The sequence below is a fragment of the Alosa pseudoharengus genome, unplaced genomic scaffold (genome assembly GCF_046254945.1).
Source record: "Alosa pseudoharengus isolate Yale_2024_CS ecotype anadromous, Long Island Sound unplaced genomic scaffold, YU_APseudo_1.1 YU_APseudo_1.1_scf_4, whole genome shotgun sequence".
NCBI classification, from domain to species: domain Eukaryota; kingdom Metazoa; phylum Chordata; class Actinopteri; order Clupeiformes; family Clupeidae; genus Alosa; species Alosa pseudoharengus.
Window position 1 is genome coordinate 42,500,118 of NW_027468774.1, and position 23,347 is coordinate 42,523,464.

The 23,347-nt window shown below is 46.4% G+C and overlaps 2 protein-coding genes across 5 annotated transcripts in view; both read right to left on the bottom strand.

Annotated features, from left to right (window-relative positions):
• camsap3 (calmodulin regulated spectrin-associated protein family, member 3) overlaps nucleotides 1–13,414 on the bottom strand; it is a 29,510-nt gene extending 16,096 nt beyond the window's left edge. For all 3 annotated transcript variants that reach the window (XM_076266397.1, XM_076266396.1, XM_076266395.1), the window contains exons 1-2: nucleotides 12,912–13,414; nucleotides 2,669–2,952 (exon numbers count right to left, since the gene is read on the bottom strand). In XM_076266397.1, coding sequence (XP_076122512.1) covers nucleotides 2,669–2,952; nucleotides 12,912–13,044 — 417 coding nt within the window. In that variant the 5' untranslated portion in view covers nucleotides 13,045–13,414. The remainder of the gene's footprint in view (nucleotides 1–2,668; nucleotides 2,953–12,911) is intronic.
• Nucleotides 13,415–14,675: 1,261 nt separating this feature from the next.
• Nucleotides 14,676–23,011, bottom strand: xab2 (XPA binding protein 2). 2 transcript variants are annotated; one of them, XM_076266405.1, is made up of 19 exons: nucleotides 22,896–23,011; nucleotides 22,272–22,420; nucleotides 22,056–22,179; nucleotides 21,741–21,938; nucleotides 21,105–21,239; nucleotides 20,841–21,005; nucleotides 20,469–20,613; nucleotides 19,869–20,020; nucleotides 19,634–19,753; nucleotides 19,372–19,503; nucleotides 19,136–19,267; nucleotides 18,851–18,964; nucleotides 17,305–17,467; nucleotides 16,838–17,028; nucleotides 16,413–16,535; nucleotides 16,108–16,273; nucleotides 15,823–15,949; nucleotides 15,111–15,220; nucleotides 14,676–14,994 (listed from the first exon to the last, which is right to left on the bottom strand). In XM_076266405.1, exons 1-19 carry the CDS (start codon nucleotides 22,929–22,931, stop codon nucleotides 14,933–14,935), a joined length of 2,544 nt encoding a protein of 847 aa, XP_076122520.1. In that variant the 5' UTR covers nucleotides 22,932–23,011; the 3' UTR covers nucleotides 14,676–14,932. The 2 variants fall into 2 exon arrangements, with proteins under 2 accessions (XP_076122520.1, XP_076122519.1); XM_076266404.1 differs by having other exon boundaries at nucleotides 16,102–16,273.
• Nucleotides 23,012–23,347: the final 336 nt, after the last annotated feature.

The following is a 23,347-nucleotide window of genomic DNA, read 5'->3' on the forward strand; positions in this document are numbered from 1 at the left end:
ATCAGATAGCAGCACCAGTGTACTGAGATTTAATATGTGTGCCATGCTGCAGCAGATTGCTGCTAGTGCTGCTGCTGCTACTGTTGCTGCTGCGGCTGCTCTGTCCTAATGCTGCCTGCCTGACCCACTTTCACCCGCCGCCACCACCACCACCACCACAGCCTGAGCCAGGGCCAGAGATTGAGAATGCGCCGGCGCACCAGCTCACCAGCTCTCAGATCATCAGAACTGTGTGCCACCTCCCCCACGCCACCCTCCCCGAGCCAACGCACCAGTTCTCCCTGAAGCTGAACGCCAGGTCTGGGCACCGTCAGAAGGGTGGCGCTAAGTACACGACACTCAGAGTGTGCATCACTGATCTGATGAACCCGGGAGAGTAGGGACACCTGCTGCCCACACACACACACAGGATACCAGGAAGAGGGCAGCCAAGCGTAAAGCACAATAACACAACCCACAGACAGATACACAAAAACACACACACACAAACACTCACAAACACCAATACACACAGCATACTGCAAGTAAAGTCCTAATCATGTAAACACACAAACAGATCTACAAAGGAACACACAAACACACATATACACACAAAGCACATGCTAACACACACATACACACAGAACACACCCGAAGCATGAGCTCCTCCCACATATCTCCATGGAGACTCCCACAGTGGGGACAAAACAGGACAAAGCCACGCAGCTGAGAGGGGGCTGTTTGTACATCCCTGTAGAGGGGAAAGCACCCTCACAGGTTAACACCAACCACTTCACATAAACTACCATAGAAAAACATACTTAAGGGCCTTTCACTTCACAACAAAAACGATAACTAGCGCTCTAGCTAATATGAATGACAACGTGCACGCATATTTTTTAACAATAACAATATGAAGAATGATATCGTCGGGGACCACTTTCAGAGCGATTTTGAGAATGATAAAAAGCTGACAGCCATCAGAATCCATCAAATTTTAGATATCACATTCAACACTAGGAGAGACTTTCCTTATCATTGGTCAGTGTGGACATTCATATTTTTATAGTCAATTATCTTTATAGTTATCGTTGTGAACGGTGTGAACGGCCCTTAGGGTCATTTGAAATGTCTGCTACGTGCTGTTAGAGGCCGTGTTTTTTTTCTTTTACAGTAGGTTAGGGGTCAACAGAGGAGCTTATCCCTGTCGGACTGTTTGAGGGGTCCCCTCGGTCAGCTCCAGCTGGGGATGGCCATTAGAGCAATGTTAACACTCAAATGAGCCAGTGAAGGACACGAGTGTTAGAGAGCTAAGGGGCTACAGATGATGCCAAACATCCACAGCCTCCACGCCAGGGGGAGCAGAACAAGCTCTGTACCCACATTTACTTCATTCCAACTGAGAGCCACAACGTTATACACACACGTACACATACACGCACACAAATCACATACGCATAGAGGACACAGACATACACACACAAATCACACACACATAGATAACACACTGACATACACACAAATTACCGAAACACACACACACACACACACGCAACAAGGAGGAAGACTCGGGTCTCCGCTGGCCCCACTGTCCTTTGTCAGTGGCATTGTTCCCGGAGGCCAGAGTTCATTGCTGACCACCGATTGTCCACCTACTCCATTGTGCTCCTAACTCGACCTGGCTGCACCAGAGCGCCCATGATGCAACAGCACCACACAACAGCCCCCTGTCCCTTACAGCTGGGCCCACTCATCCTGAGGGGATTGGTCGCGATTGGGGTTAGGGGAGGGATGGTGACAGGGGCTGTTTTTGACGTCTTCTAATCTCCCTGAATCACGAGATAAACAAGGTCTAGCCCATCCCCCACCCCCTACGGTCAGCCCTCTGTCTGCTGACCAGGAGTGCACAGCCCCCTGGTTGAGGGGGGTGGGTTTGGGTAGGGGCAGGGGAGGTGAAACAATCCTTCCATGTGGCCGGAAGGCAGCATGGTCGATAGCAGGATTGATCGCGACATTTGGGCGGTTTCCAGCACCGGCAGGCCATCTCTGGTCAGGCTCTGATCTAAAGTGGTGTTGTGTCGCCAACCACACTCTCTCTCTCTCTCTCTCACACACACACACACACACACACACACACACAAACATGTTCAATTATTCATCCACAAAGACCCCCTGCTACATACACCAAGCTCACCACATGCTCACACACGGATGTATGCGTACACGCACGCACGCACACACACACACGCACACACACACACACACACGCAAACTGACAAACTGTATGAATGCATACGAATTGAAAAAAATGAAGGCAGAAGAATCACACAGTTCTTGCCATTTCGATCACTTATCACTTCCGCATAATCGTGTATAGATATCATTAAGTTCACAAATGGTCTAAACAAAATGTGAAAGTCAGATGCTTTTATTTTTACTGTTTTATATCATACCTGCCAAATGGTAAAAATATATGTGGGCTATTCTCCTCACATATATTGAATTATTGACATACAAACAGCAGACCCAAATGAAAAATCATATTCCCACAACTCTAGCATAGGTAAAATACTCATGGCAACATGAGAGTAATTGTAACCGCTCTGTCCCAGCATAATTAATTAGATTTACACAGACGCACACACGCGCACACGCGCACACACACACACACACACAAACACACACTCACCATTTTGATGGGCTTGTGTCGGAGGTCTTCATCTGTGACTGGGGCGTTGTGATCCTTGGGGGCCAGCCCGCGTTTACTGAGGATGTGCAGGAGGGCCCCGTTGTCTTTGGGGGTCCCCTCAGCCCCTGGGGTCCCCGCCGGCCCCTGGCCCTGGCCCAGCAGGAGGCTGTAGGCGCGGCAGTAGAGCTCGGAGGAGAGCAGGAGCCGGGTGACCGGGGGCTTTAGGTGCTCCTGCTCGTACTGGTCGCAGTAGAAGGGATCCCGCAGCTCCGCGGGAACATTCTCTACAGGGGCACAGAGGAGGACATACAGAGTTAGCGTGCCAACTCTTCAGCATAAGTATAAATATAAGTATAATATATATACTCTTTTGATCCTGTGAGGGAAATTTGGTCTCTGCTTTTATCCTAATCCGTGAATTAGTGAAACACACACAGCACACAGTGAACACACAGTGAGGTGAAGCACACACCAATCCTGACGCAATGAGCTGCCTGCTACAGCGGCGCTCGGGGAGCAGTGAGGGGTTAGGTGCCTTGCTCAAGGGCACTTCAGCCGTTCCTACTGGTCGGGGTTCGAACTGGCAACCCTCCGGTTCCAAGTCCGAAGCGCTAACCAGTAGGCACGTGAGCCAAAATGCATGTGAGCATGTGAGGGAGCTCGTGTGGGGTAGACATTCCCAAAACACTGTCAATGAAAGTGCGCTGCGTAGTGATGACGTGCATATTCAGCATTGATATCCCCACTAAACCTTAAACACAAGCCAGAGTTAGAGGGGGGATTTCTCACAAGCGTTATGAAAGAGGTGTCCCCTACTCAAGCCAAGAGTAACACATGCACAGAGTTTAACCAGAAGGCCACGGTCCTTTGGCCTGCGGACAGAATCATACGAATGAGTGATCAGATGGGATGGGAGCGTGGATGGATACGTTCACATGTGTGTATATGTGTGCATGTGTATGTGTGTATGTGTGTGTGTGTGCATGTGTATGTGTGTGTGCATGTGTATGTGTGTGTGCGTACATGTGTCTGTGTGCATGTGAATGTGTGTGTGTGTGTATATATGTCATTGTGTGTGTGTATGTGTGTGTGTGTATACGTGTGAATGTGAATGTGTGTGTGTGTATGTCATTGTGTGTATGTGTGTGTGTGTACATGTGAATGTGTATGTGTGTGTACGCATGAATGTGTGTGTGTGTGTATATGTGCGCATGTGAATGTGTGTGTGTGTGTGTGTGTACACGTGTGAATGTGTGTGTGTATGTATGTGTGTGTGTGTGTATGTGCACATGTCATTGTGTGTGTGTGTGTATGTGTGTGTGCGCATGTGAATGTATATGTGTGTGTGTGTGTGCGCATGTGAACGTGTGTGTGTGCGCATGTGAACGTGTGTCTGTGTGTGTGTGTGTGTGTGTGTGTGCGCATGTGAATGTGTGTGTGTGTGTGTGTGCGCGCGCATGTGAATGTGTGTGTGTGCGTGTGCGTGTGTGTGTGTGTGTGTGTGTGTGTGTGTGTGTGTGCGCATGTGAATGTGTGTGTGTGTGTGTGTGTGTGTGTGTGTGTGCATGTGAATGTGTGTGGGTGCGCATGTGAATGTGTGTGTGCGCATGTGAATGTGTGTGTGTGTGTATGTACGTGTGAATGTGTGTGTGTGTGTATGTGCACATGTCATTGTGTGTGTGTGTGTGTGTGTGTGTGTGTGTGTATGTGCATGTGAATGTATATGTGTGTGTGTGTGTGTGTGTGTGCGCATGTGAACGTGTGTGTGTATGTGTGTGTGCGCATGTGAATGTGTGTGTGTGTGTGTGTGTGTGCGCGCGCATGTGAATGTGTGTATGTGTGTGCGCATGTTATTGTGTGTGTATGTGTGTGTGCGCATGTGAATGTGTGTGTGTGTGCGCATGTGAATGTGTGTGTGTGTGCGCATGTGAATGTGTGCGTGTGTGCGCATGTGAATGTATATGTGTGTGTGTGTGCGCATGTGAACGTGTGTGTGCGCATGTGAACGTGTGTGTGTGTGCGCATGTGAATGTGTGTGTGTGTGTGTGTGTATGTGCATGTGAATGTATATGTGTGTGTGTGTGTGTGTGTGCGCATGTGAACGTTTATGTGTGTGTGCGCATGTGAATGTGTGTGTGTGTGTGTGTGTGTGTGCGCGACTGCGCGCGCATGTGAATGTGTGTGTGTGTGTGCGCATGTTATTGTGTGTGTATGTGTGTGTGCGCATGTGAATGTGTGTGTGTGTGCGCATGTTATTGTGTGTGTATGTGTGTGTGCGCATGTGAATGTGTGTGTGTGTGTGTTTGCGCGCGCATGTGTGTGTGCGCGCATGTGAATGTCTGTGTGTATGTGCGCATGTGAATGTGTGTGTGTGTGTGCGCGCATGTGTGTGTGTGCGCATGTGAATGTGTGTGTGTGTGTGTGTGTGTGTGTGTGTATGTATGTGTGTGTGCGCATGTGGATATGTGTGTGTGCGCATGTGAATATGTGTGTGTGTGTGCGCATGTGAATGTGTGTGTGTGTGTGTGTGTGTGTGTGTGTGTATGTGTGTGTGCGCATGTGGATGTGTGTGTGTGTGTGTGTGTGTGTGTGTGTATGTATGTGTGTGTGCGCATGTGGATATGTGTGTGTGCGCATGTGAATATGTGTGTGTGTGTGCGCATGTGAATGTGTGTGTGTGTGTGTGTGTGTGTGTGTGTATGTATGTGTGTGTGCGCATGTGGATGTGTGTGTGCGCGCGTTTGTTTATGTGCGTGTTACGAGCCCATCAAATGATATGAAATGGTGCAACATAACATAGAAAGGCCATAGAAAAGCGGTGACAGTGTATAACAACTTAATTTAATGAAGGATTGTGGTTTGACATAAACGGAGCATGGTGGTACTAAAGCAACTAAAACAGAACAGAAAGGAAACCCTGACCACACATATCTGCGGGGATATATGGTTCTTGCCTGACTCCCGACCAGAAACAAAAGACATGGTTTGTTGTGAGTCTTCCGGGTCCGCTTACTGCTGTGCTGAACTAAACCTAAACTAAATAACGTGAAAACCCATCACCGAATACCACCTGCTCTAAATATGAATTAACTAAAGACAACAAAGATCAATCCCATATGGGGAACGTGCTTGGACAACAAAATAACTAAATCTACAGAAAAGGCTAAACAAAGAACGTGACGTGCCAGCGAGGCACCACGAAGCTGCCCTGCGTCTGCCGACGGGATCAGACGGGAAGTGAATGTCAGAGAGAGAGCGAGCGCCCAGACGTCAAACAAGGCGTCCTTATAGACGTTGCCCAACCCACAATCAGCACTTGGCGGGACGCAAGATGGCCTGTAGGGGGACACAAGGAACAGCAGGAGTAACGCAACAAAGTAGCGCAGCAGCGCAAACACTGTTCAACCTGCCCTGAATAGCGTAACAGTGCGCATGTCATTTTGTGTGTGTGTGTGTGTGTGTGTGTGTGTGTGTGTGTGTAGCCTTTTTTCGAAAAGCAGCCCAGTCACCAAATCCAGGGCTGCAGGGCTTAGGCTGGGATGACAGAGCCGACAGCCTGGGCTCTCGTTTCAGCTAGCCGGGTTTTCCCAGCGCTGACACTTCCGCCTCTGCCTGGCCACTCCCAGAGAGGCAGCGGCCTCCATTCAGCAGCAACCACGGCCCCCAACCCCCCCACCCTGCCTGAAACGCTATCCTGCAGAGCCCAGAGCAAAGAAAACAGGGATGCACACGTGCATACACACACACACACACACACACTTTAGTCAGAAACATCTGACAGGGGCAGATGGGCAGCAAAAGCCAGGCTTGGTCACCAACCATCAAACTGCACAGCTTCTCACTGTGTGCAGCTTTGTGGTTTATAAGTCACATTTTAAAGATCGCTATTCATACTGTTTATTTCTCAATTTGGTTTATTTATTTATTTGTTTATAATAAGTCTATCAAACTTATTCTAAATCAAAACCCAATAGATATCTGATCACCAACCTTCCCAGTCCAAGTATTGTACTCCACGTCTCAAATATTAAAATATTTTTCAAAAGGCAATTTTAGAAGTAGTCTACTCTTTTGTGCCCACAGAGCCGTGGATCGTGGATCATTTTCAGCCAAACAAGCACCTGATACTAGCTTGCACAAAAAGGAAACCATCGAAACACGGAGACCCGAAAACACACACCTTTACCATCCTCCCAGGAAACAGGTTCCACGGCATTCGTGACCGGCTCAAAAATCAGAGTGCCAGAGTGCCTCCACAAACACCACAAGCACAAGCAAACACCCACAGTCAGCCAGAAAGACCTGTTCTGGGACCTCTGAGTGCAAAAGAGGGGGTGCAGGTCAAGAGTGCAGTGGTTTGCTGTTGGTGACCAGGACTCACTGACTTGAATAATGCCTGCAGTCTGAAGGTCAGAAAGCCTCGGTCATAGCACTGGATTCAGGGCAGGCTGCAGTTGGGAGCCATTGCTCCAACTTTAAACTATGCTGCTGCAGCAGCACCTCTCAGTATTTGAGACTTGAATGAGTGTCTAAGAGTGGGATAAAAAAGGGAGAGGTGGTGAATCTGACACTGTTTCTCACCGCCGCTCTCCAAACTCCACGGTAATTAGGTTGGGAGAACACAAAAAAAGCCTCCTGTAGCACACACTAAACGGGACATTCCACCGCAAACACACACACTCACACACAAACACACACTCTCCACCATCTGGGCCCAAACGTGCCGTTTTCACCCAGAATGCAAAGCAGAATGCAAAGGCCAGAGCGGCCGGCTGATCAGCGCGGCCGATAGAGGCTTCATTTTCCTGTGGGATCGGCCCTTAATGAATGACCGGTCTGTGTTCCCCCTTCAGAAAGGGGAAGCAGAGAGAGAAAGCAATACCTGGAAATAGAAGGGAACAAAAACACAAAAACCAAAACAGTAGGGGTTGAGAAACCACAAGACACACACAAAGATACACACAGCCACTCCTACGGATATGACTGTTACTGGTCTAGACACATAGCACATCAGATGAGCGATGGAAAGGCCTTGGAGGTGCATGGCAGGAGTAAATCCAATCAGCATTACGCTACAGAGGAAAAACACACCACCGGATCCACTGTGGCATCAGCCCAAGAGCCGCCTCAAGTCACTATTATGACTGTAATCATCACTCGGCCTCTGTAAACATCAAGTGGACTGCTGTTCTACAGAATCACTCCAATGAATATGCGTGCACACACACAGACAGACACACACACACACACACACACACAGACACAACAGGAAATGTGAGACACTGTAAACACCAGAAAAGTGATAACAGGACGAGAATGCTAATTTTCTCTGTGCACGGCCTGGGCACTTGGACAGACATGAATCAGCAGAAAGCCAGACCTCTGGCCAACCACGGCAGTGTGTGGCGCGATGTGCTCCGATGAGAACCAGAGAGAGGGGACATCAGGGAGATGGCTCTGTGGGCCGATTACCCGAGAACACGCTCCATCCGCAGCAGTGGTCATGTTACCAACAGCCCCAAAGGAGGACGAGCATGGAAACAGCCCACCGGACACGCCCTACAAAACAAAACCGCACCCTGGGCAGGCCAGAGGGGTCAAACTCGTCAAGTCAAACCTCATCACCATCTGGAGAGGACCCTAGAGAGCAAGCGTGTGTGTGTGTGTGTGTGTGTGTGTGTGTGTTAGCCTCCTCAGTCCTCAGCCTCCCTCTTTCAGCCGGCGACAAGAGAGACCATCCCTGCGTTTCTTCGAGCTGGTCACCATGGGAACGCTGATCATTTGAGACCTCTTCATTTTGATTAAAGTGCAGCGGGCAGACAGGGCAGACGGAGCTGAGACGCCAGTGGATGGCATGAGGAGTTACGAGCGCTGTGCCCAGGCACCGGGGCCCAGAGGCTGCCTGCTGCTCCAGAGTGCCAGTGGGCATCGGTCAGAGACACTTACGGGCTCTCAGACATGCAAACCAGGGTCACGGTGACACGGTCACACAAGGACACTTAAGGAGCTGGAGTGCTTCCAGTCAGAGGGGAATGTCATGATTGATGCTTGACATGATTTTTATGAAATGTTGATATTTACTACTGCACACTGTGAGCCTACTTGAGAATGAATGTGCTGTTCACCTTCTATAGATCAGCAATCGAGCTGAACATCGTCCAGTTAGAAGGATAATTAACAGGTCTGCATAAATATGTGAGTGATTTAATCCACTATCGGTTGTATAATAAGATCTCAAGTCGTTTATAAGACTATGCAAACACTACCTACACCCCCAAATACTTATGCAGCTCAGACCATGTTAAACCTGAAAGCTCTTTACACAGTTCATAGAACCGTTCTGTGCTCATGTGTTTTTTTTCCCCTGGATGTCTCATGCGGTTCCATGTAATGCAGCAGTTCTGTCTGTGTCATGTAATCCTCTGCTGTCGTGTTCGGCTGCAGCTCTGCAAGGAAGCAGGCTGACGCTTCCTATAGCAGCTGGCCAGCCTTTGCGTGTGGGTATATGATACAAACATGCGTTGTGCATTTCCCCCTCCACCAGTGTCCATATTGTGTGTGTGTGTGTGTGTGTGTGTGTGTGTGTGTGTGTGTGTGTGAGTGTGTGTGAGAGAGAGAGAGAGCATGTGTGTGTGTGTGGGGAGTGGGTGCCTGGTAAAAATCTGCCAGCTGTGAAAAACTACAAGCAACTTCTGCTGACCTCAAAGCTCCCAAAGCTGCTTTGTGTGGGACTTCAAAACACAGACGATGGCAGCAGCAGCTACAGCAGAACAGAGAACACTCAGAACACTCAAACACCACACTGAAGATACAGGGGGGGCTGTGGGGCGGGTTCTTCCTTTAGAATTACATCAGTGGCCCCTTTTCCAAAGTAGCAAAAAAAAAAAAAAAAAAAAAAAAAAAAGCACAGGCTACCATCTCACCACGGGAACAGGATTCCTGAGTCCCTCCTCACCTGTTGACTCAAGCGAAGTGCCCACACAGGCTGTGGTGAGGAAGCACATGACTAATGGTACTAACCGGCTTATAAGTGCGCCAGTATTTATTCAGCAGCTCACGGATACGGGTGGAACAGGAGTCTTTCTACTGAACTGAACAAACAGCGCCAGCAGTTTGGAAATATTGCTGGCCGGAATGTTTTATCACTGGAATTCTCCCTATTAATGAGGGAGACACTGAGCCAATCAATAAGAGTGCTCAGGTGATAGGAATGGCTTGAAGAGCTGATTGTCTTCTATTCTGTTCAAGCTAGTGCTTACGTGGTCCTTAGGAGAAAACAGTATGTGGTTTCAACTTTTGTTTAAGCTTGTTCTGTTAAGAATCGGATGAAAACGTGTGTTGATGTGGCACTCAGAGTTTACAGTGACGTGTTGCTGTAACTGAGTTTGAACCCTTGAATAATAAAACTGACAGACGGGACCAATCATTGGCCCAGCTGGGCTTTGTACCGGCAATGAGGAGGGGCAAAGTGGGTTAGCTTTAACAGGTCTGAGGTCAGTCCAGATAAATGATTATGGACATATTCATCACCGAGTACTGACAAGACCTCAGAGGCCACTGACAGGCAACAGTAGAAGAGGCTGCTGGATTCAGAGGGCAGTAAGCAGTGTGTGAGTGTGTGTTGGTGTGTTGGTGCGTGTGTGTGTGAGTGTGTGAGTGTGTGTGTATGTGTATGTGAGTAGGGAGGGGAGGGAGCAGTGAAAACCTAGGTAGGTAGTAGAAACCTTGGAAGCTTTGGGAGAGCATGGCTTCCTGCTAGGCTAACGTTAGGGCTCAGCATGAGGGCAGCCACAGACTCCACCACCCCACCCCACCCCACCCCACACAGCACAGCAGAGCAAAGCAAGCCCCAGTCAGGGAAGAGAAGTGATGATGTCATCGTGTTCTGACAGGAAGATAACTGCTCTGCTCCTGGCTCAGCAGGATCACACAGCCAGAGTTAGGAAACAGCGGGGATACACACACACACACACACACACACACACACACACACACACACACACACACACACACACACACACACACACACACACACACACACACACACACACACACACACACACACACACACACACACACACACACACACACACACACACACACACACACACACACACACGTGGAGCTGGTCTAATCTGCTCAGGGTTTTTCCTGCCGCGAGGGCCAAGGCGAGTGTGACTTTGACCAGAGGGAGTGGCCGTGAGGTGAGTGAGGTCTGTCTATGATGTGGAGAGCACAGCCCACGGGTGCGACCTATACACAGCGCCCGGCCCGAGTCTGGCCACAGCCCACTCACAAAGACTGGGCCTCTGACTACATAACAAACAACACATAAGCCAGGTTATTAAAGCTGGTATGACACAATAGCGCTTGTGTTCCTCCCTAACCAAATCTTAACTCTGAGTGTTCGTCGGCAGCGGCAGTAATATGTCTGTATGAGGGTGTCGTTTGTGTGTGTGTGTCTATGTGTGTGTTGAAACTCAGGACTTACACTGGCATAAACAAAGTCTTAGCACATTTGTTTACATTGGTGGAATGTGAGACCGTGACATGCAAGGGAAGGTAACAATTATGAGAGGACCCGGCAGGCACAAGTGAAGTTAGGACACTCTGCTGCAATACTAACATCACTGGACACAGACATTCAGAGTCACAACTCTGGGTCACCACCAAAGCACACCAGGCCTTCTTTTCATCAACAACAATTATTTGCAACAGGAACACTATGCACCCTTTATCTTTGTCCTTGAAAATGTGGCGTGTTTAGAGGGACTGCTGGCTATAATCTGAAGCGCTGCTGCTGTGGCTGTGGTGCTGGTTGGCTTGATGGGGTTTTGTCGTTTGTTCCCTTCCTTTCTAAACATCATCTAAGCCTATTTCACATTAATGGAGCCCTAGGAATGCGGAGTTAATCATCTGAATTATTAGTGGCTCACGAGCAAAGCACAATAGACCCCTTTTAAACGTTTTGTTTTTCCACACACACACTCGCAGCTCCAGAGGCCATGTGTTGCACAAAGAGGCCAAAGCCCACACCGCCAAGTTTTAGCATCACACAAGCCATGGAACGAAACCTGTGCTGTTAACAAAGAGTTTGTGTGTAGCCTATACATACAAACATGTTGCTGTCAAACAGTGATGGGACCGGGAGGGGGGGGCGCGCGCGCACACAAACACACACACACACACCTTTCCACATATTTTCCCAATTGATGGGCAGGGAGCCTATAACTCATACCATGCCACAATTTAAGTACATTCCTATTTAATCTGACAGATATGGTCAAATAAACGCCAGCTGTAAAATGAGAGGTGCGGCTCATGATGCACTTGAACAAGAGTTCATGAGGCACTGTTCTGGGGCAGGCGTTCTTGGGCTCTCTCGGCTCTATGGTGCCAATTTAAGAGTCACCAGGCCTACAACAGGGCACGAAAAACCGCTGCAGTAAGTGCACTGGTGGTGGCTATAGGCTAAAGAACCAGAATCTTTTGTGGGTTTAAGATGGAGCTTTATGAGCTGCCAGCTGGGAAGCAGAGACCACCAACCTTGTGAAACTTCGTCAGACAATTAGTCTCTAGTATGAAGGACCTAGCCTTGAACTGTATTAACAATATAACTCTGAAGTGGGTGTGTTAGCGTCACAGTCGGCTGATAGGTTTCGGGCATCGACTATTCCTGTGTTTTAGGTCCAATATTTAACGGTAGGCTAGGCTTAGGAGACACAATTTCTTTGTAGCCCTACACACCTTGACAGACCATGCTATTGTAGCAGGTTATGATATGGGTGACTGGCAAAAGGGCATAGTGGAATTGTAGAGCACCGTGTTCACTTTAGAACAATCTGAACCTTGGAAGGGCATTATTGATTACAATTATCTATGGGCTAGTCGATTTTTGGGGAAACCAATTATTTATCTGAAGCAAAACAGCTACTGCCACACTGCAGTACAATGTGTAGCCTTATCCATTTGCATGTTGTCTCAAACCACAAACGACACTGGTTCTGTTTCACGAATGCGGCATAGGGTGGACAGACAGGACAGGGAAATAGCGGTGGGTCAAATGCGACCACGCAAATGTTCCCACCTCTCCTGTCTTTGTGTGCCTAAAATCGCTGAGTGCACACATCGTAAGCTGTTCACCTTCATGCATGCGCTTTTCATTACTCTGACAGGCAGAACAATGCTGGGATAAGATTGGCATGATATTTTCAAATATGAACCATATGGCAAATTCACATACCTGCATTGCCGTAGGATTTAGCAAAGAGCCAGCCCACACTAGCGCATATTTTGGCTCTAGTGAAATCATACTGATCCACGGGTTTTATGTCCGGGACCACAAAAGTCTTCCTCGTAGCATTCGAATCCACCATAGCGAGTCCGCAGACAGGCCGTGTGGAAGGGAAAGAAAAGATCCGGTGTGGAGGTAGTCGCGTTAGGAAAGGGAAATCAAGCAGTCATCCTAGTCGTATTCCACAGCGTCAAGGCTGTAGAACTCGGGTGTCGGTTAACGTAGCCTGCTCACGGAAAAGAATATCCAGAAACTGTGGTTTCTGTGTTTGGATGAATCCCGTTTTGGTCCGTTTGTTTATTTAAACTGTTTCTCAAGTTACAAAAGCATTGTAACTATCTTAAACATCGCTAGCGTCTCCCTGAACAACGCTTTATGCATTTTTGACCCCGTTTCATCGCCCGCATCGTTGAGCGTTTTGAGAGTAGAGATCCGCTGATGACTGATTTCCAGGTGCTCCAAACTCACGTCAGTCAACTGGGTGGGTGACCAATAGGATTTGAGCATGAGTGACAAGAAATGCGAAAAGGCGGGCACTATGCGTGTGAACGCAACCATCAGGTAGGGTGGTGCTTTGCCCATTGAGACAGGTGCAGTACCGGTATAACCTGCTGCACTCAGAAACATGTGTGCAAGGAAGCCTTTAAATCAATGTAGCCTAAGATAGGAAAACGCAAAAAAAAATCAATTGCAATTATACAATTAGTGTATTGTAAAGTAACGTGATTATAGTAAAATGTACTAACCCATTAAATTATTGTTAGGATATCGGATATTTCATTCGCACTAGGCTACTGCAGACGTTTGTTGGAAAACATTCTTATGAGATCTACATTACAGTTCTTCATGCCTTAGGATAGGACTGAATATTAGGCTATAGCAGATGGATTGCAAACATTTTTTTTACTCAAGAGCAAACCAATATGAATTAAGTTTCATAATTTTTTTTTTTTTTTTGTGGTCATGTCAAGGTCTCTAAGGTAGGCTACTTGTACTTTCACATTTATTAACAGCTGGTGAACCATTAGCCTACGCACAAAATGATCCACGAATCTGTTCGTAACATGATGTCCCTGAAAGTTCTGAGAGATCGCCGGTCATCTCAACACACTAACTTCATAAGAGGATTACCACTCAACTATTTTAATCTAATCAAGTATTGGAACATTTCTTGGACGTGTATTTGCCCTTATTCTTTCCCTCACGCAAGAAGCAAAAACAATGTTACGTTGAGTTCATTGTTATTCACTTCCACATTTTTATCACCAGGTAGTTACATTCCAGTTCACTCAACAACTGGAAGAACACCTGCTTTGGAAACATGTCAAGCTTCCAGTCTAGTGTAAACCAACTTGGAGATCCTATTTCACAACAATTAAGTTCAGTGTTTAATAACTAGTAGCCTAAAATGTTGCTGAAGCACTTGCAGGCTATGTAGATTCAGGTTACATTGTAGACATTTAAGTTTCCAGCTGCAGGCTGCTAATTTAGTACAAACACCAGAGGCTAAAGGTTGACGCTACACATCTCTGACGACGACTGAAACCTTGAACCGCTTTCACTTTACTCCACCCCTCTAGTGCCCCTCAGGACACTCAACAAACCGCTCTCGATCCCACAATGCACTTCTAGCCGAGGTATTCAAAATGTTGCTGGCCCCCTCCACCGAGTCCCTCATCAAACAATATGGTGCAATCACAAGAAAGAGTCGTGTTAACGCTGACAAAACATTTAATGGAAGCAGGCCATAGGGATGATAACTCAGTGTAACTCAATCAAAAGGGAAGAGTGACCTCATGTGTACAAAATCTGGTACTACATCAATAACTAATCTGGGAAAAAAGTGTTGACTTTGCAAGGCCATGAAGGAATTAGGCCCACATGATTTTAGGGAGGGTCTACAGAGTCTGGTGATCTCTGGTTGGACAACAGGGAAGAATACAGTTGACGGCTCAGGGTGTGTTATTGGATCAATCATCCTTCAGACCTCCAAAGACAGCAGAGGGGACAGTCTTCTGCTCCAGTTGCACCTCTGTGGCAAAACAACATCAACATACATTACGAATCAAATAACAGCTCTGTCAGTCTTACAATCACAAGTGTGCGCTGACAGAATAAGAACAGGCATGGTGGTGCGGTGTGACTCACCATCAGGCTCCTGATCCTGATCGTCATCCTCATCCTCGTCATCAATGTCAATCTCATCTGGATTGGCCTGTTTGGTCAGTTCTGCAAGTTCGCTGCGAGACGTGTCACTCCTTCATAGACACACAATGGGGAAAACAAACAAAAATATGAGCACTGATTGAACCCAAGTACATGTCATGTGACAGAGTTGCCATTGTTCGTCGCTCCTACCTCTAGTCTGACAGCGGGGCTCTCTCTCACTCTGTATTGAGCAGGCCTTTATCTTCACCGTAACAGGATAAGTAAGACCAGAGGCAGAGGCTGCTATGTGTACACAACGATCACTCCAAGCGCTCATCTCTGGCTTCCTACTAGCCCTTCCAAGGGCTGCCATTGCACACAACTCTCTACTTGTTTTTACAGTGGAATTAACTCTACTTCCTCTGTTCCCTCATGAACTAGCCTATTAATAAAGCTTTTTAATACAAATAAGAGTGCCTTGGATCAATCTTTTTGCATGACGTCGGGAATATTTCACCAAAGAGCACCTTCTGACTACATAGTGAGTTTACATATTTGAAGAACACCGAAGCCCTCCTGCTCCGTGTCTTTATAACTCTACTTCCACTTAAACTTTCACTGAATTTTTAATGGGCTCTCCACTGAACCAGTCTGTATCTATTTAATTCAATTAAACTCAACTCTGGGACCAGAGACAGAGGTGAATGCGTACCTGACGAAGAGGATCTTCTCCTTGGGTTTGGGCTTGTCTTGTTCAGCCTCTGCAGCCAGCTGCTGTGCCTTCTGCTCCAGCATCTTCATATCGTCCACTCCACCCTGACCAGGAGCAAGGTCCGACACTGGCCACAAACAAACACACAGGTCAGAGTCATAATGATAATAAATAATTATGAGACATATTTATATAGTGCCTTTCAAAAATCTGTTTTTTCCCCACTTTATAAGATAAGATACTTTTGATTATCTGGCACTATGGTGTGTGTGTGCTAACCTGTACCGGTAGCGTTGGAGGTGGCCTTGAGCATCTGCGAGGACATGAAGTTGACCTGCGTGTTGTACGTGGCCTGGACGCTTCGCTTGATCCTCAGCATCTCGCGGATGGTGTCCTCGTTACCATGGCGAATCTCAAACTCCTTCCACGACTGCCAGAAATTAGCTGTGATCTAGAGGCAAGAAACAGAGCAGTGAGTTTTGTTCGGAGAAACAAAATGAGCAGAACAAGTGAATCTACATGACCTGTAGCACACAATCCATCATTGCAAGACTGATGTTCTGGAGAGAGATGTTCATCTGTGCTCATACCCTTGGATCACAAATCTGGGAGCAGTAGGAATAGATGGCTCTGGCGCGGTCGATCTCGCCCAGCTTTGCCTCCATGTCAGCAAAGCGCAGACACATATCTCTGGAGTGCTCATCGGGAAGGACCTGAGACAAAAGCAGGACACTGAGGTCAGAATGGAAACTTGAAAGGCTCCAAACAGACCCAAACCACTCCAAAAAACGTCAACATTCCCTACAAACACAAGTCGGCTCCTGGGTTCAGAAAGTGGGGATGATGTACTCTTTTACACCTTGCCAACAGGCTTAACACCCGGAGCCAGAAGCTGATTGAGCATGTGGAGAGTTGTAGGTGTATGTTGGCATCAGTTTAAGTAACGTGAAGATGGACCATTTCTAGAACATTCTGGAGTCTGGCCCAACACTTTGATACACGGCCGTGTGTTCACCTCTATGGCCTTCTGGTAAATGGCCCTGGTGTGCGTGACTCCGTAGATCTCAGCAGCTCTCTTGATGTAGATGTTGAACATTTGATGGCGCTCCTCAGTCTCCACGGCTTGTGTGGCTCTCTCGTACACAGCCATCGCGTGGCGCGCAAGACCATACTCCTCTTCAAGCTTGGCGTACAGGAGGTATATGGCTGTCGACCACAAATTATATGTTAGGAGAAGCAGAGGGTGGATGGTGCAACTAGCTAAACTGTGAATGCAAACACCAGCACACCTCAATCTCAAACACAAATAGGTGCACTCATTCAACCTAGCTTAGACGTGAAAAGAATATCTATAGAATAGATAGAATTTGGACCTCTGATACTCAGTAATGTTTAACATTTCAAAGTATAGCACTTAGAGTAACACATACTATTACAGTCTAACTCTGTATATTATTTTCCCTGCTTCTCAAATGGTCTTACTTTTGGCAAACTTTGCAGGGCAGCCATCTAGGGCCTGCTCAAATAGGTCTCGCGCTCTCTCCAGCTTCTTTCCTCCATAGCGATCGATGAACTTGGTCAGATACGTGTTCCAGATGTCATACACATTGGGCCACTTGAAGAGGGCAATGCCTCGTTCATACGCCTGCAAACAGGCCAAGACAAAAAATGGATTAGCAACTTAACATTTAGATAGATAGATTTGTAGGTACAGATTCAGTTTCAAGTGACAATGAGATGAAATGCATCACATATCTTACAAGCACACTTCAAGAAGCATGTGCTTAAAAACCGCATCGAAACTCCCCCTATTACCACCGGTCCCGTATTTCCGCCGTCTTGCGTGTATGTGTCACTTAATATCCACTTCTATACAAACCAAGACGGTGGATTCCTAAAGAAACGCAAGCACCCACACCATAGGTGTATCTAAATTAGCTATGTACCAAAAATGACATTTTACCATGACTCGAAGAGCTGTAAACAGTGTTGTAAGGCTGCGTGTACAAATCCGCTTGGAGCTCCAGTGGAATTTTCATTTCATGACAAGAATTCTCGGTCTAACCGTTTATGTGCTGTTGAAACGGCGTAAATAGGCGACACACCAGGCCAGCACTAACCTCCGAGCCCGGTAAACAAAATCGGATATTTCAGGCAGTAAATTCTCCCGTTAAGAACCAAAACAGATTGTGTTCAAATCTACACACTTATGGCTACTGAAAAATGTATGGTTCATTTATCAAATGTTATTTTGAATTATTGAAAAACATTGTTTTAGAATTTTCGAACGAAAGTGGTGATAATTGGAGGCGTTACGACAGTATACAACATTTGTTTGGAAACACCTTGAGTTAAAAACTATTCCTGTAAACATATGAAAAGACTGAACTGTGTGGTACTGAATTGTGGAGTTAGACCATTAGATCATTACATCTTTTTGTGTGCTCTGTTTATTTGGGTGGTCCTAAAAAGGGGTATTAATGATACAATGTGTGTGGGGGTCCAAATGCCCATGGAGACCCGGGTCCGAGTCTGACCCGGGTCATTTCCTGTTCCCACCTGATCCCTCTCTCTCCCATTCGCCTCCTGTCTGCCTTTCTGCAGTAAATTAGCACAAGATGCATATTTTGGGCACTCAACACAGATGTTTCCACTAATCAGCTCATTTTTCTGGCTGAAGAGTTGTGCTAATTAGAATCAGCTGGTTTAGAGAACAAATACATGGCACAGAGGAAAGCGCCAGCACCATTGTCCTAATTGGACATTTGTCATGATTTAACATACTTCCTAATGTTTTATTCCCTTAGATTTGTCTGGTGGTTAATTACAGCTTTGTGGTATGAACAACTCAGAACACATATTTATATTTTACATAAGGATAGAGGGCAATTCCACGCAAAACGGTCACATCCATAACACAATGCCATGGCATTTATTTGACCTTATGGACGTGACAGGTTTGCGTGGAATTGCCCTTGAGGATCATAAGATATAAGGGACAGTGCAGAGGGGGGTTTTGCCAGCTCACCTTGAAGCTCTCCTCAAAGTAGTTGTGCTCCTCCAGGAACATGGCATAATTAATAATGATCTGAGGGGTGGCTATCCGCAGGTCAATGATGCGGTCATAAACAGACTTTGTAGACTGAAGAGAAAAACCAACATGTCCAAGTTTTAACAGCAGTCACTTGCAATCTTGCTCTACTATACCAAAGATCTAGATACAGTGCTATGCACATGCAATTACAATAATGTACTTACAAACAACATCTGATTGTATGATGTCCAACATTTAACACAAAACAAATGTACATACCTGGAAAGTGCCCAGGCTCTCCTCTAGGTCAGCCAACATCGACCAGACCTTAAGAGACTTGTACACTCGATTTTGCACAGGCTCCGATGCATCAAAGTATTCAGCTTTCCTTGCCGGAATGGCTGTGGCTTTCTGGAGAGTACAGAATGTCAGTGTAAGTGTCAGATATGACGGAGACTTTCTAATTGCTCTGACTCAGTCAAGTTTCAAGTTTCTTGTCTCTAAATGGGTCTTACTCTAAGGATGTGCAGCGCCTGGTCGTAGTTCTCGTGTCGCAACTCCATCTCGCCGTACTCACACCACACACCTGACAGGTCGTCCACCACCTTGAAGTTCACCTTGGTGGCCTTCTCGAAGATGGTCCGTGCCTAACAGATTCAACAAACATTACAATTCCAGAAGAAAGGGACCATTCACTTGTAATAAAGCAAGGAGAAAGAAGTGACAGAATAGCACTAAAACAAAACATAAACATAAAAAACAAACAAAAATACTCACATCATCTAGTTGCTCGTTATCTTCGTAAAACCTGGCAAAGGAGACCCAGAGGGAGTGTGGCTTCCCTGTGGCCTTTACAGGGTCCACCGTCTGTACTGCTTCAGTATACGTGTTGATGATCTGAATGAAGGCACAGAAACCACAGTCACGCATAGAAAAGTCTCCATAATGGAAACCACTGAGTGTCTCTCCTCTTGGGTGTCCAAGACACGGGGGCAGGCCGGGAGCTACTGACCTGGTGGGGTTTGCCTTCGTACAGCTTGACCCTCTTGTGCCACTCGTGCACATTGTGTGGGTTCTGTCTCAGCAGGACGCTGTTGAGCAGCAGCGGACGGCGGGTGATGAGCTGCTCGAAGCGGGCCAGCCTCAGCTCCAAGTCAATGTCCTCTACACAGGGCAGGGAGGATGGCAGCGGATTAGTGGAGGTTATTATTTCCCTACCATGCACTTCCCCCTCTTCCTTCCTCTCCCTCTTCTTTCTTGTACAACTTTCTCCTTTAACTTTGTTAAACTTTGACTAGTACTAGTTCTGCACGCTCATCCTTTGGTAATGGTAATAATTGATGTAGAATTAATTGCTAAAATTAGGAATTGTTATTCCTAATTTTTGTTTTTGTTTTTAGATTAGTGGAGGCTATTACCTGAGACTTCAACAAATCACTGTGGCCCTGCTGTTGGATGCATAATCTTTAAGTTGTGGTGGCAAACATTAATGTTGTGACTAAAGAGACACCATACATGGTTTAGAGCACCTCACTATTTCCACAGAGACAATACTGGGGGAAATTCTCAACTACACCCATAAAAACAAACACTGCTATATACAAATCCTCACCATCTTCATCCTTTCCCATCTCTGAAGTGGTCTCCATTTTGGCAGCGATCATGCTCTCCTCAAACTGGGCATAGCTGTCGAACACCTGGGTGAAGTCTCGCACGGTCACCACTGTCTGGATGGCCTCCTCATATACGTCTCTTGCCTGAATGGGACATTGGGGGAGGGCAGGGGGGGGTCTCTCAGTTTAAACGCACCTTCAAATCAGCACACTAAAATCAATACTGAAATCTTACATACTTCTTGCATAGTTCATGACATCCTTGACAAAAATAGCATTTGGTTTTACATTTTTCAGTGTTCTGCAAGGTTTGAGCTGACCTATTTGTTTTCATACATCAGGATCACCACCCCAGAGGCTTGTGGATGTACCTTCTCAAAATGGCCACTGCGGATGTAGTAATCAGCCAGGGAGCACCAGAGCTTTCCCAGCTGGTCTGTGAAGCGTGTGAGGCCACCTCGGATGATGGCGCCCACGTTGAGCGAGTTCACCTTGTCTGGGTTCTGGGAGATCAGGTCACACATCTCGTGCCAAAGCTATGAAGGTCACAAGGTCAATATGAGGTCAATATGGGGTCATATGAATTACAGAGACATGCATGCATATCTTCTAGTGGATATCAAACAGGCACTTACCTGGTAGTTAGACTTGCCCTCTTTGGAGACAAAGTGCTCATCATTCACAACAGCCGCTAGACGCACAGCTGCCTCGTCCAGACGCCCAACTGAATGCAGGTAATCGATGTATTCCTCTGTATTCTCTGGGGAGAGCTAACAAGTGGTAACAAGATGGACACGGTCAGAAAATACATTGTTGTGACAAATGAAACACTTTACAGTCTGTCACTGTAGAGACTTAATGTCATGAGAAATTAAGCCCAGGCAAGTAAGGCTAAACATCCTTTAAAGGGTTGTTCACACCAGGGACGATATCTATAACAATAACAGCAAAATAGTATCGCTCTAGCTAACATGAATGACAACATCCACACAAACTATAACGATGACGACATGAAGAACGGTATCACTGGGTATTACTTTGGGAGCATTTTTTTCGAGAACGATAAAAAGCTGACAGCCAATTATAGTCCATCACATTTGAGACATCACATTCATCAACAACAGGAGAGACTTTCCTTATAATTGGTCAGTGTGGACAATCGTTACAGTTACATTTAGTCATTTCTGGTGAGAACAGCCATTTACAGTAATCACTGATCATTCTGTAAATAACTGTTCAGTCACTGTAAATGGCGAGTTCATTATTCTGACCTTCAGGTAGCGGCGGTATACTCTGATGGCAGTCTCAGGCAAGGGCAGGTTTCTGGCGAAGCGTAGGTACAGGGGCCAGATGCGGGGGTGCTGGGTGATGGGCAGGGCTCTCAAGGCTCGGTCAAACGAGCGGCGACTCCTGGTGATCTTGGACTGAGACACTAGGAACTGACAGTAATCTAGCCAAATCCTTGGCATCTAGGAGGGAGGATGTAAAGAACATTATGACATGAGCTTCATCAGTAAACATTGCAATCCCCATGGTGTTTAGTCATAACACAGCAATGAAGCCGTTATATTATGAACATGTCCTACTTTGTGCATGAAAACCAGTGCTCTTTCATGGCAGTTGTTGACCTCCTCAAATGATGGGTCTGTTATGCATCTTCCTTTCACTTGTTTCCTTCTCTCTCTCAAGTAGTTGTACCAAAGCTTATAACTGCAGAATGGAAAGCAATAGACATAAGCATCAAAACCTCGTACATTTTTAGATAACAGCATGTTACACAACGTTACGACAGATTCCATTACCTTCCCGGGAGCTCTTTCAAAGCTCGCTCATAGATCATGTTGAGCACTGATTTCGAGGCATTCTGTTTGAACTCTATGTAGCGCATCCAGCACTTGACAGAGTAGGGATTCCTGATGATCTCCTCCTCATATGGGAGATCATCTTCTTCCTGACAAGAGAAACAAGAGCAGGGAAAAGCCCACATGTATATGAGAGGATGTAGTGTTCATTGTGGAGACATGCGTTACCGACATCTTATTCCAAAACCAAGTCATGAAGAGTTGGGTATCTCCTGTCACACCACAGTAGGGAACTAGCCAGCTAGCAAAGCCCACTGAACATTAGCATGGTAACCTTTTCAGCAATGTGCAACGCTTACAGCTGACAAAATACACCCAATATAAAAACTGTAGTCTTAACACGCCGTATTCATCGATGCCTTACATGAACCATATCAAAATGGCATCAGAATATATTGTAACCTGCTTCGGCACTCATGAAATGGAGGCTAACCAGCTAACAAGCATTGCTAACAAGACTGTTAACGTTAGCATTTAGTACAACAGGCAAGGGCGCCACGGCTGTAAAACGACATCTTAATCTCAACCCATGAGCAGAGGAACACTAAATATAGGTGCACTTACAAAGATAACATCGCTTTTCCCGTTCAAGGAAGGCATCGCTCACTGAGATCAGTCCACGATTTCCAATGAACTGTGTAGCTAACTTAGCAGATTACTTTATTGTGATGAAAACTTCCTTCCTACAACGTGTAGGGAACGTAAAGCTGGCCGCGCCCACAATTGAATTTGATTGGATGTCACACTTTACGTCATTATTTTAACTTGTAGGCCTAGTTGACTTTTTCTAAATAGGTGTTGTTACTATGTTGCTATAAATAAGTATTTATAACAATGTCGCTTAATTGATGGAACGCTACACTATCAGAACATCAGAAATAGTGCACTTTGTCTGCTAGGATTTCTAGCATCACTATTTCTCTCACCCACTTCTTCACTATTTCACTTTTGCTTGATTTGTATAAAAGCTGTTTTCTTTTTCTTCTTCTTAAACACATTCAGGTGTGTGTGTTTGT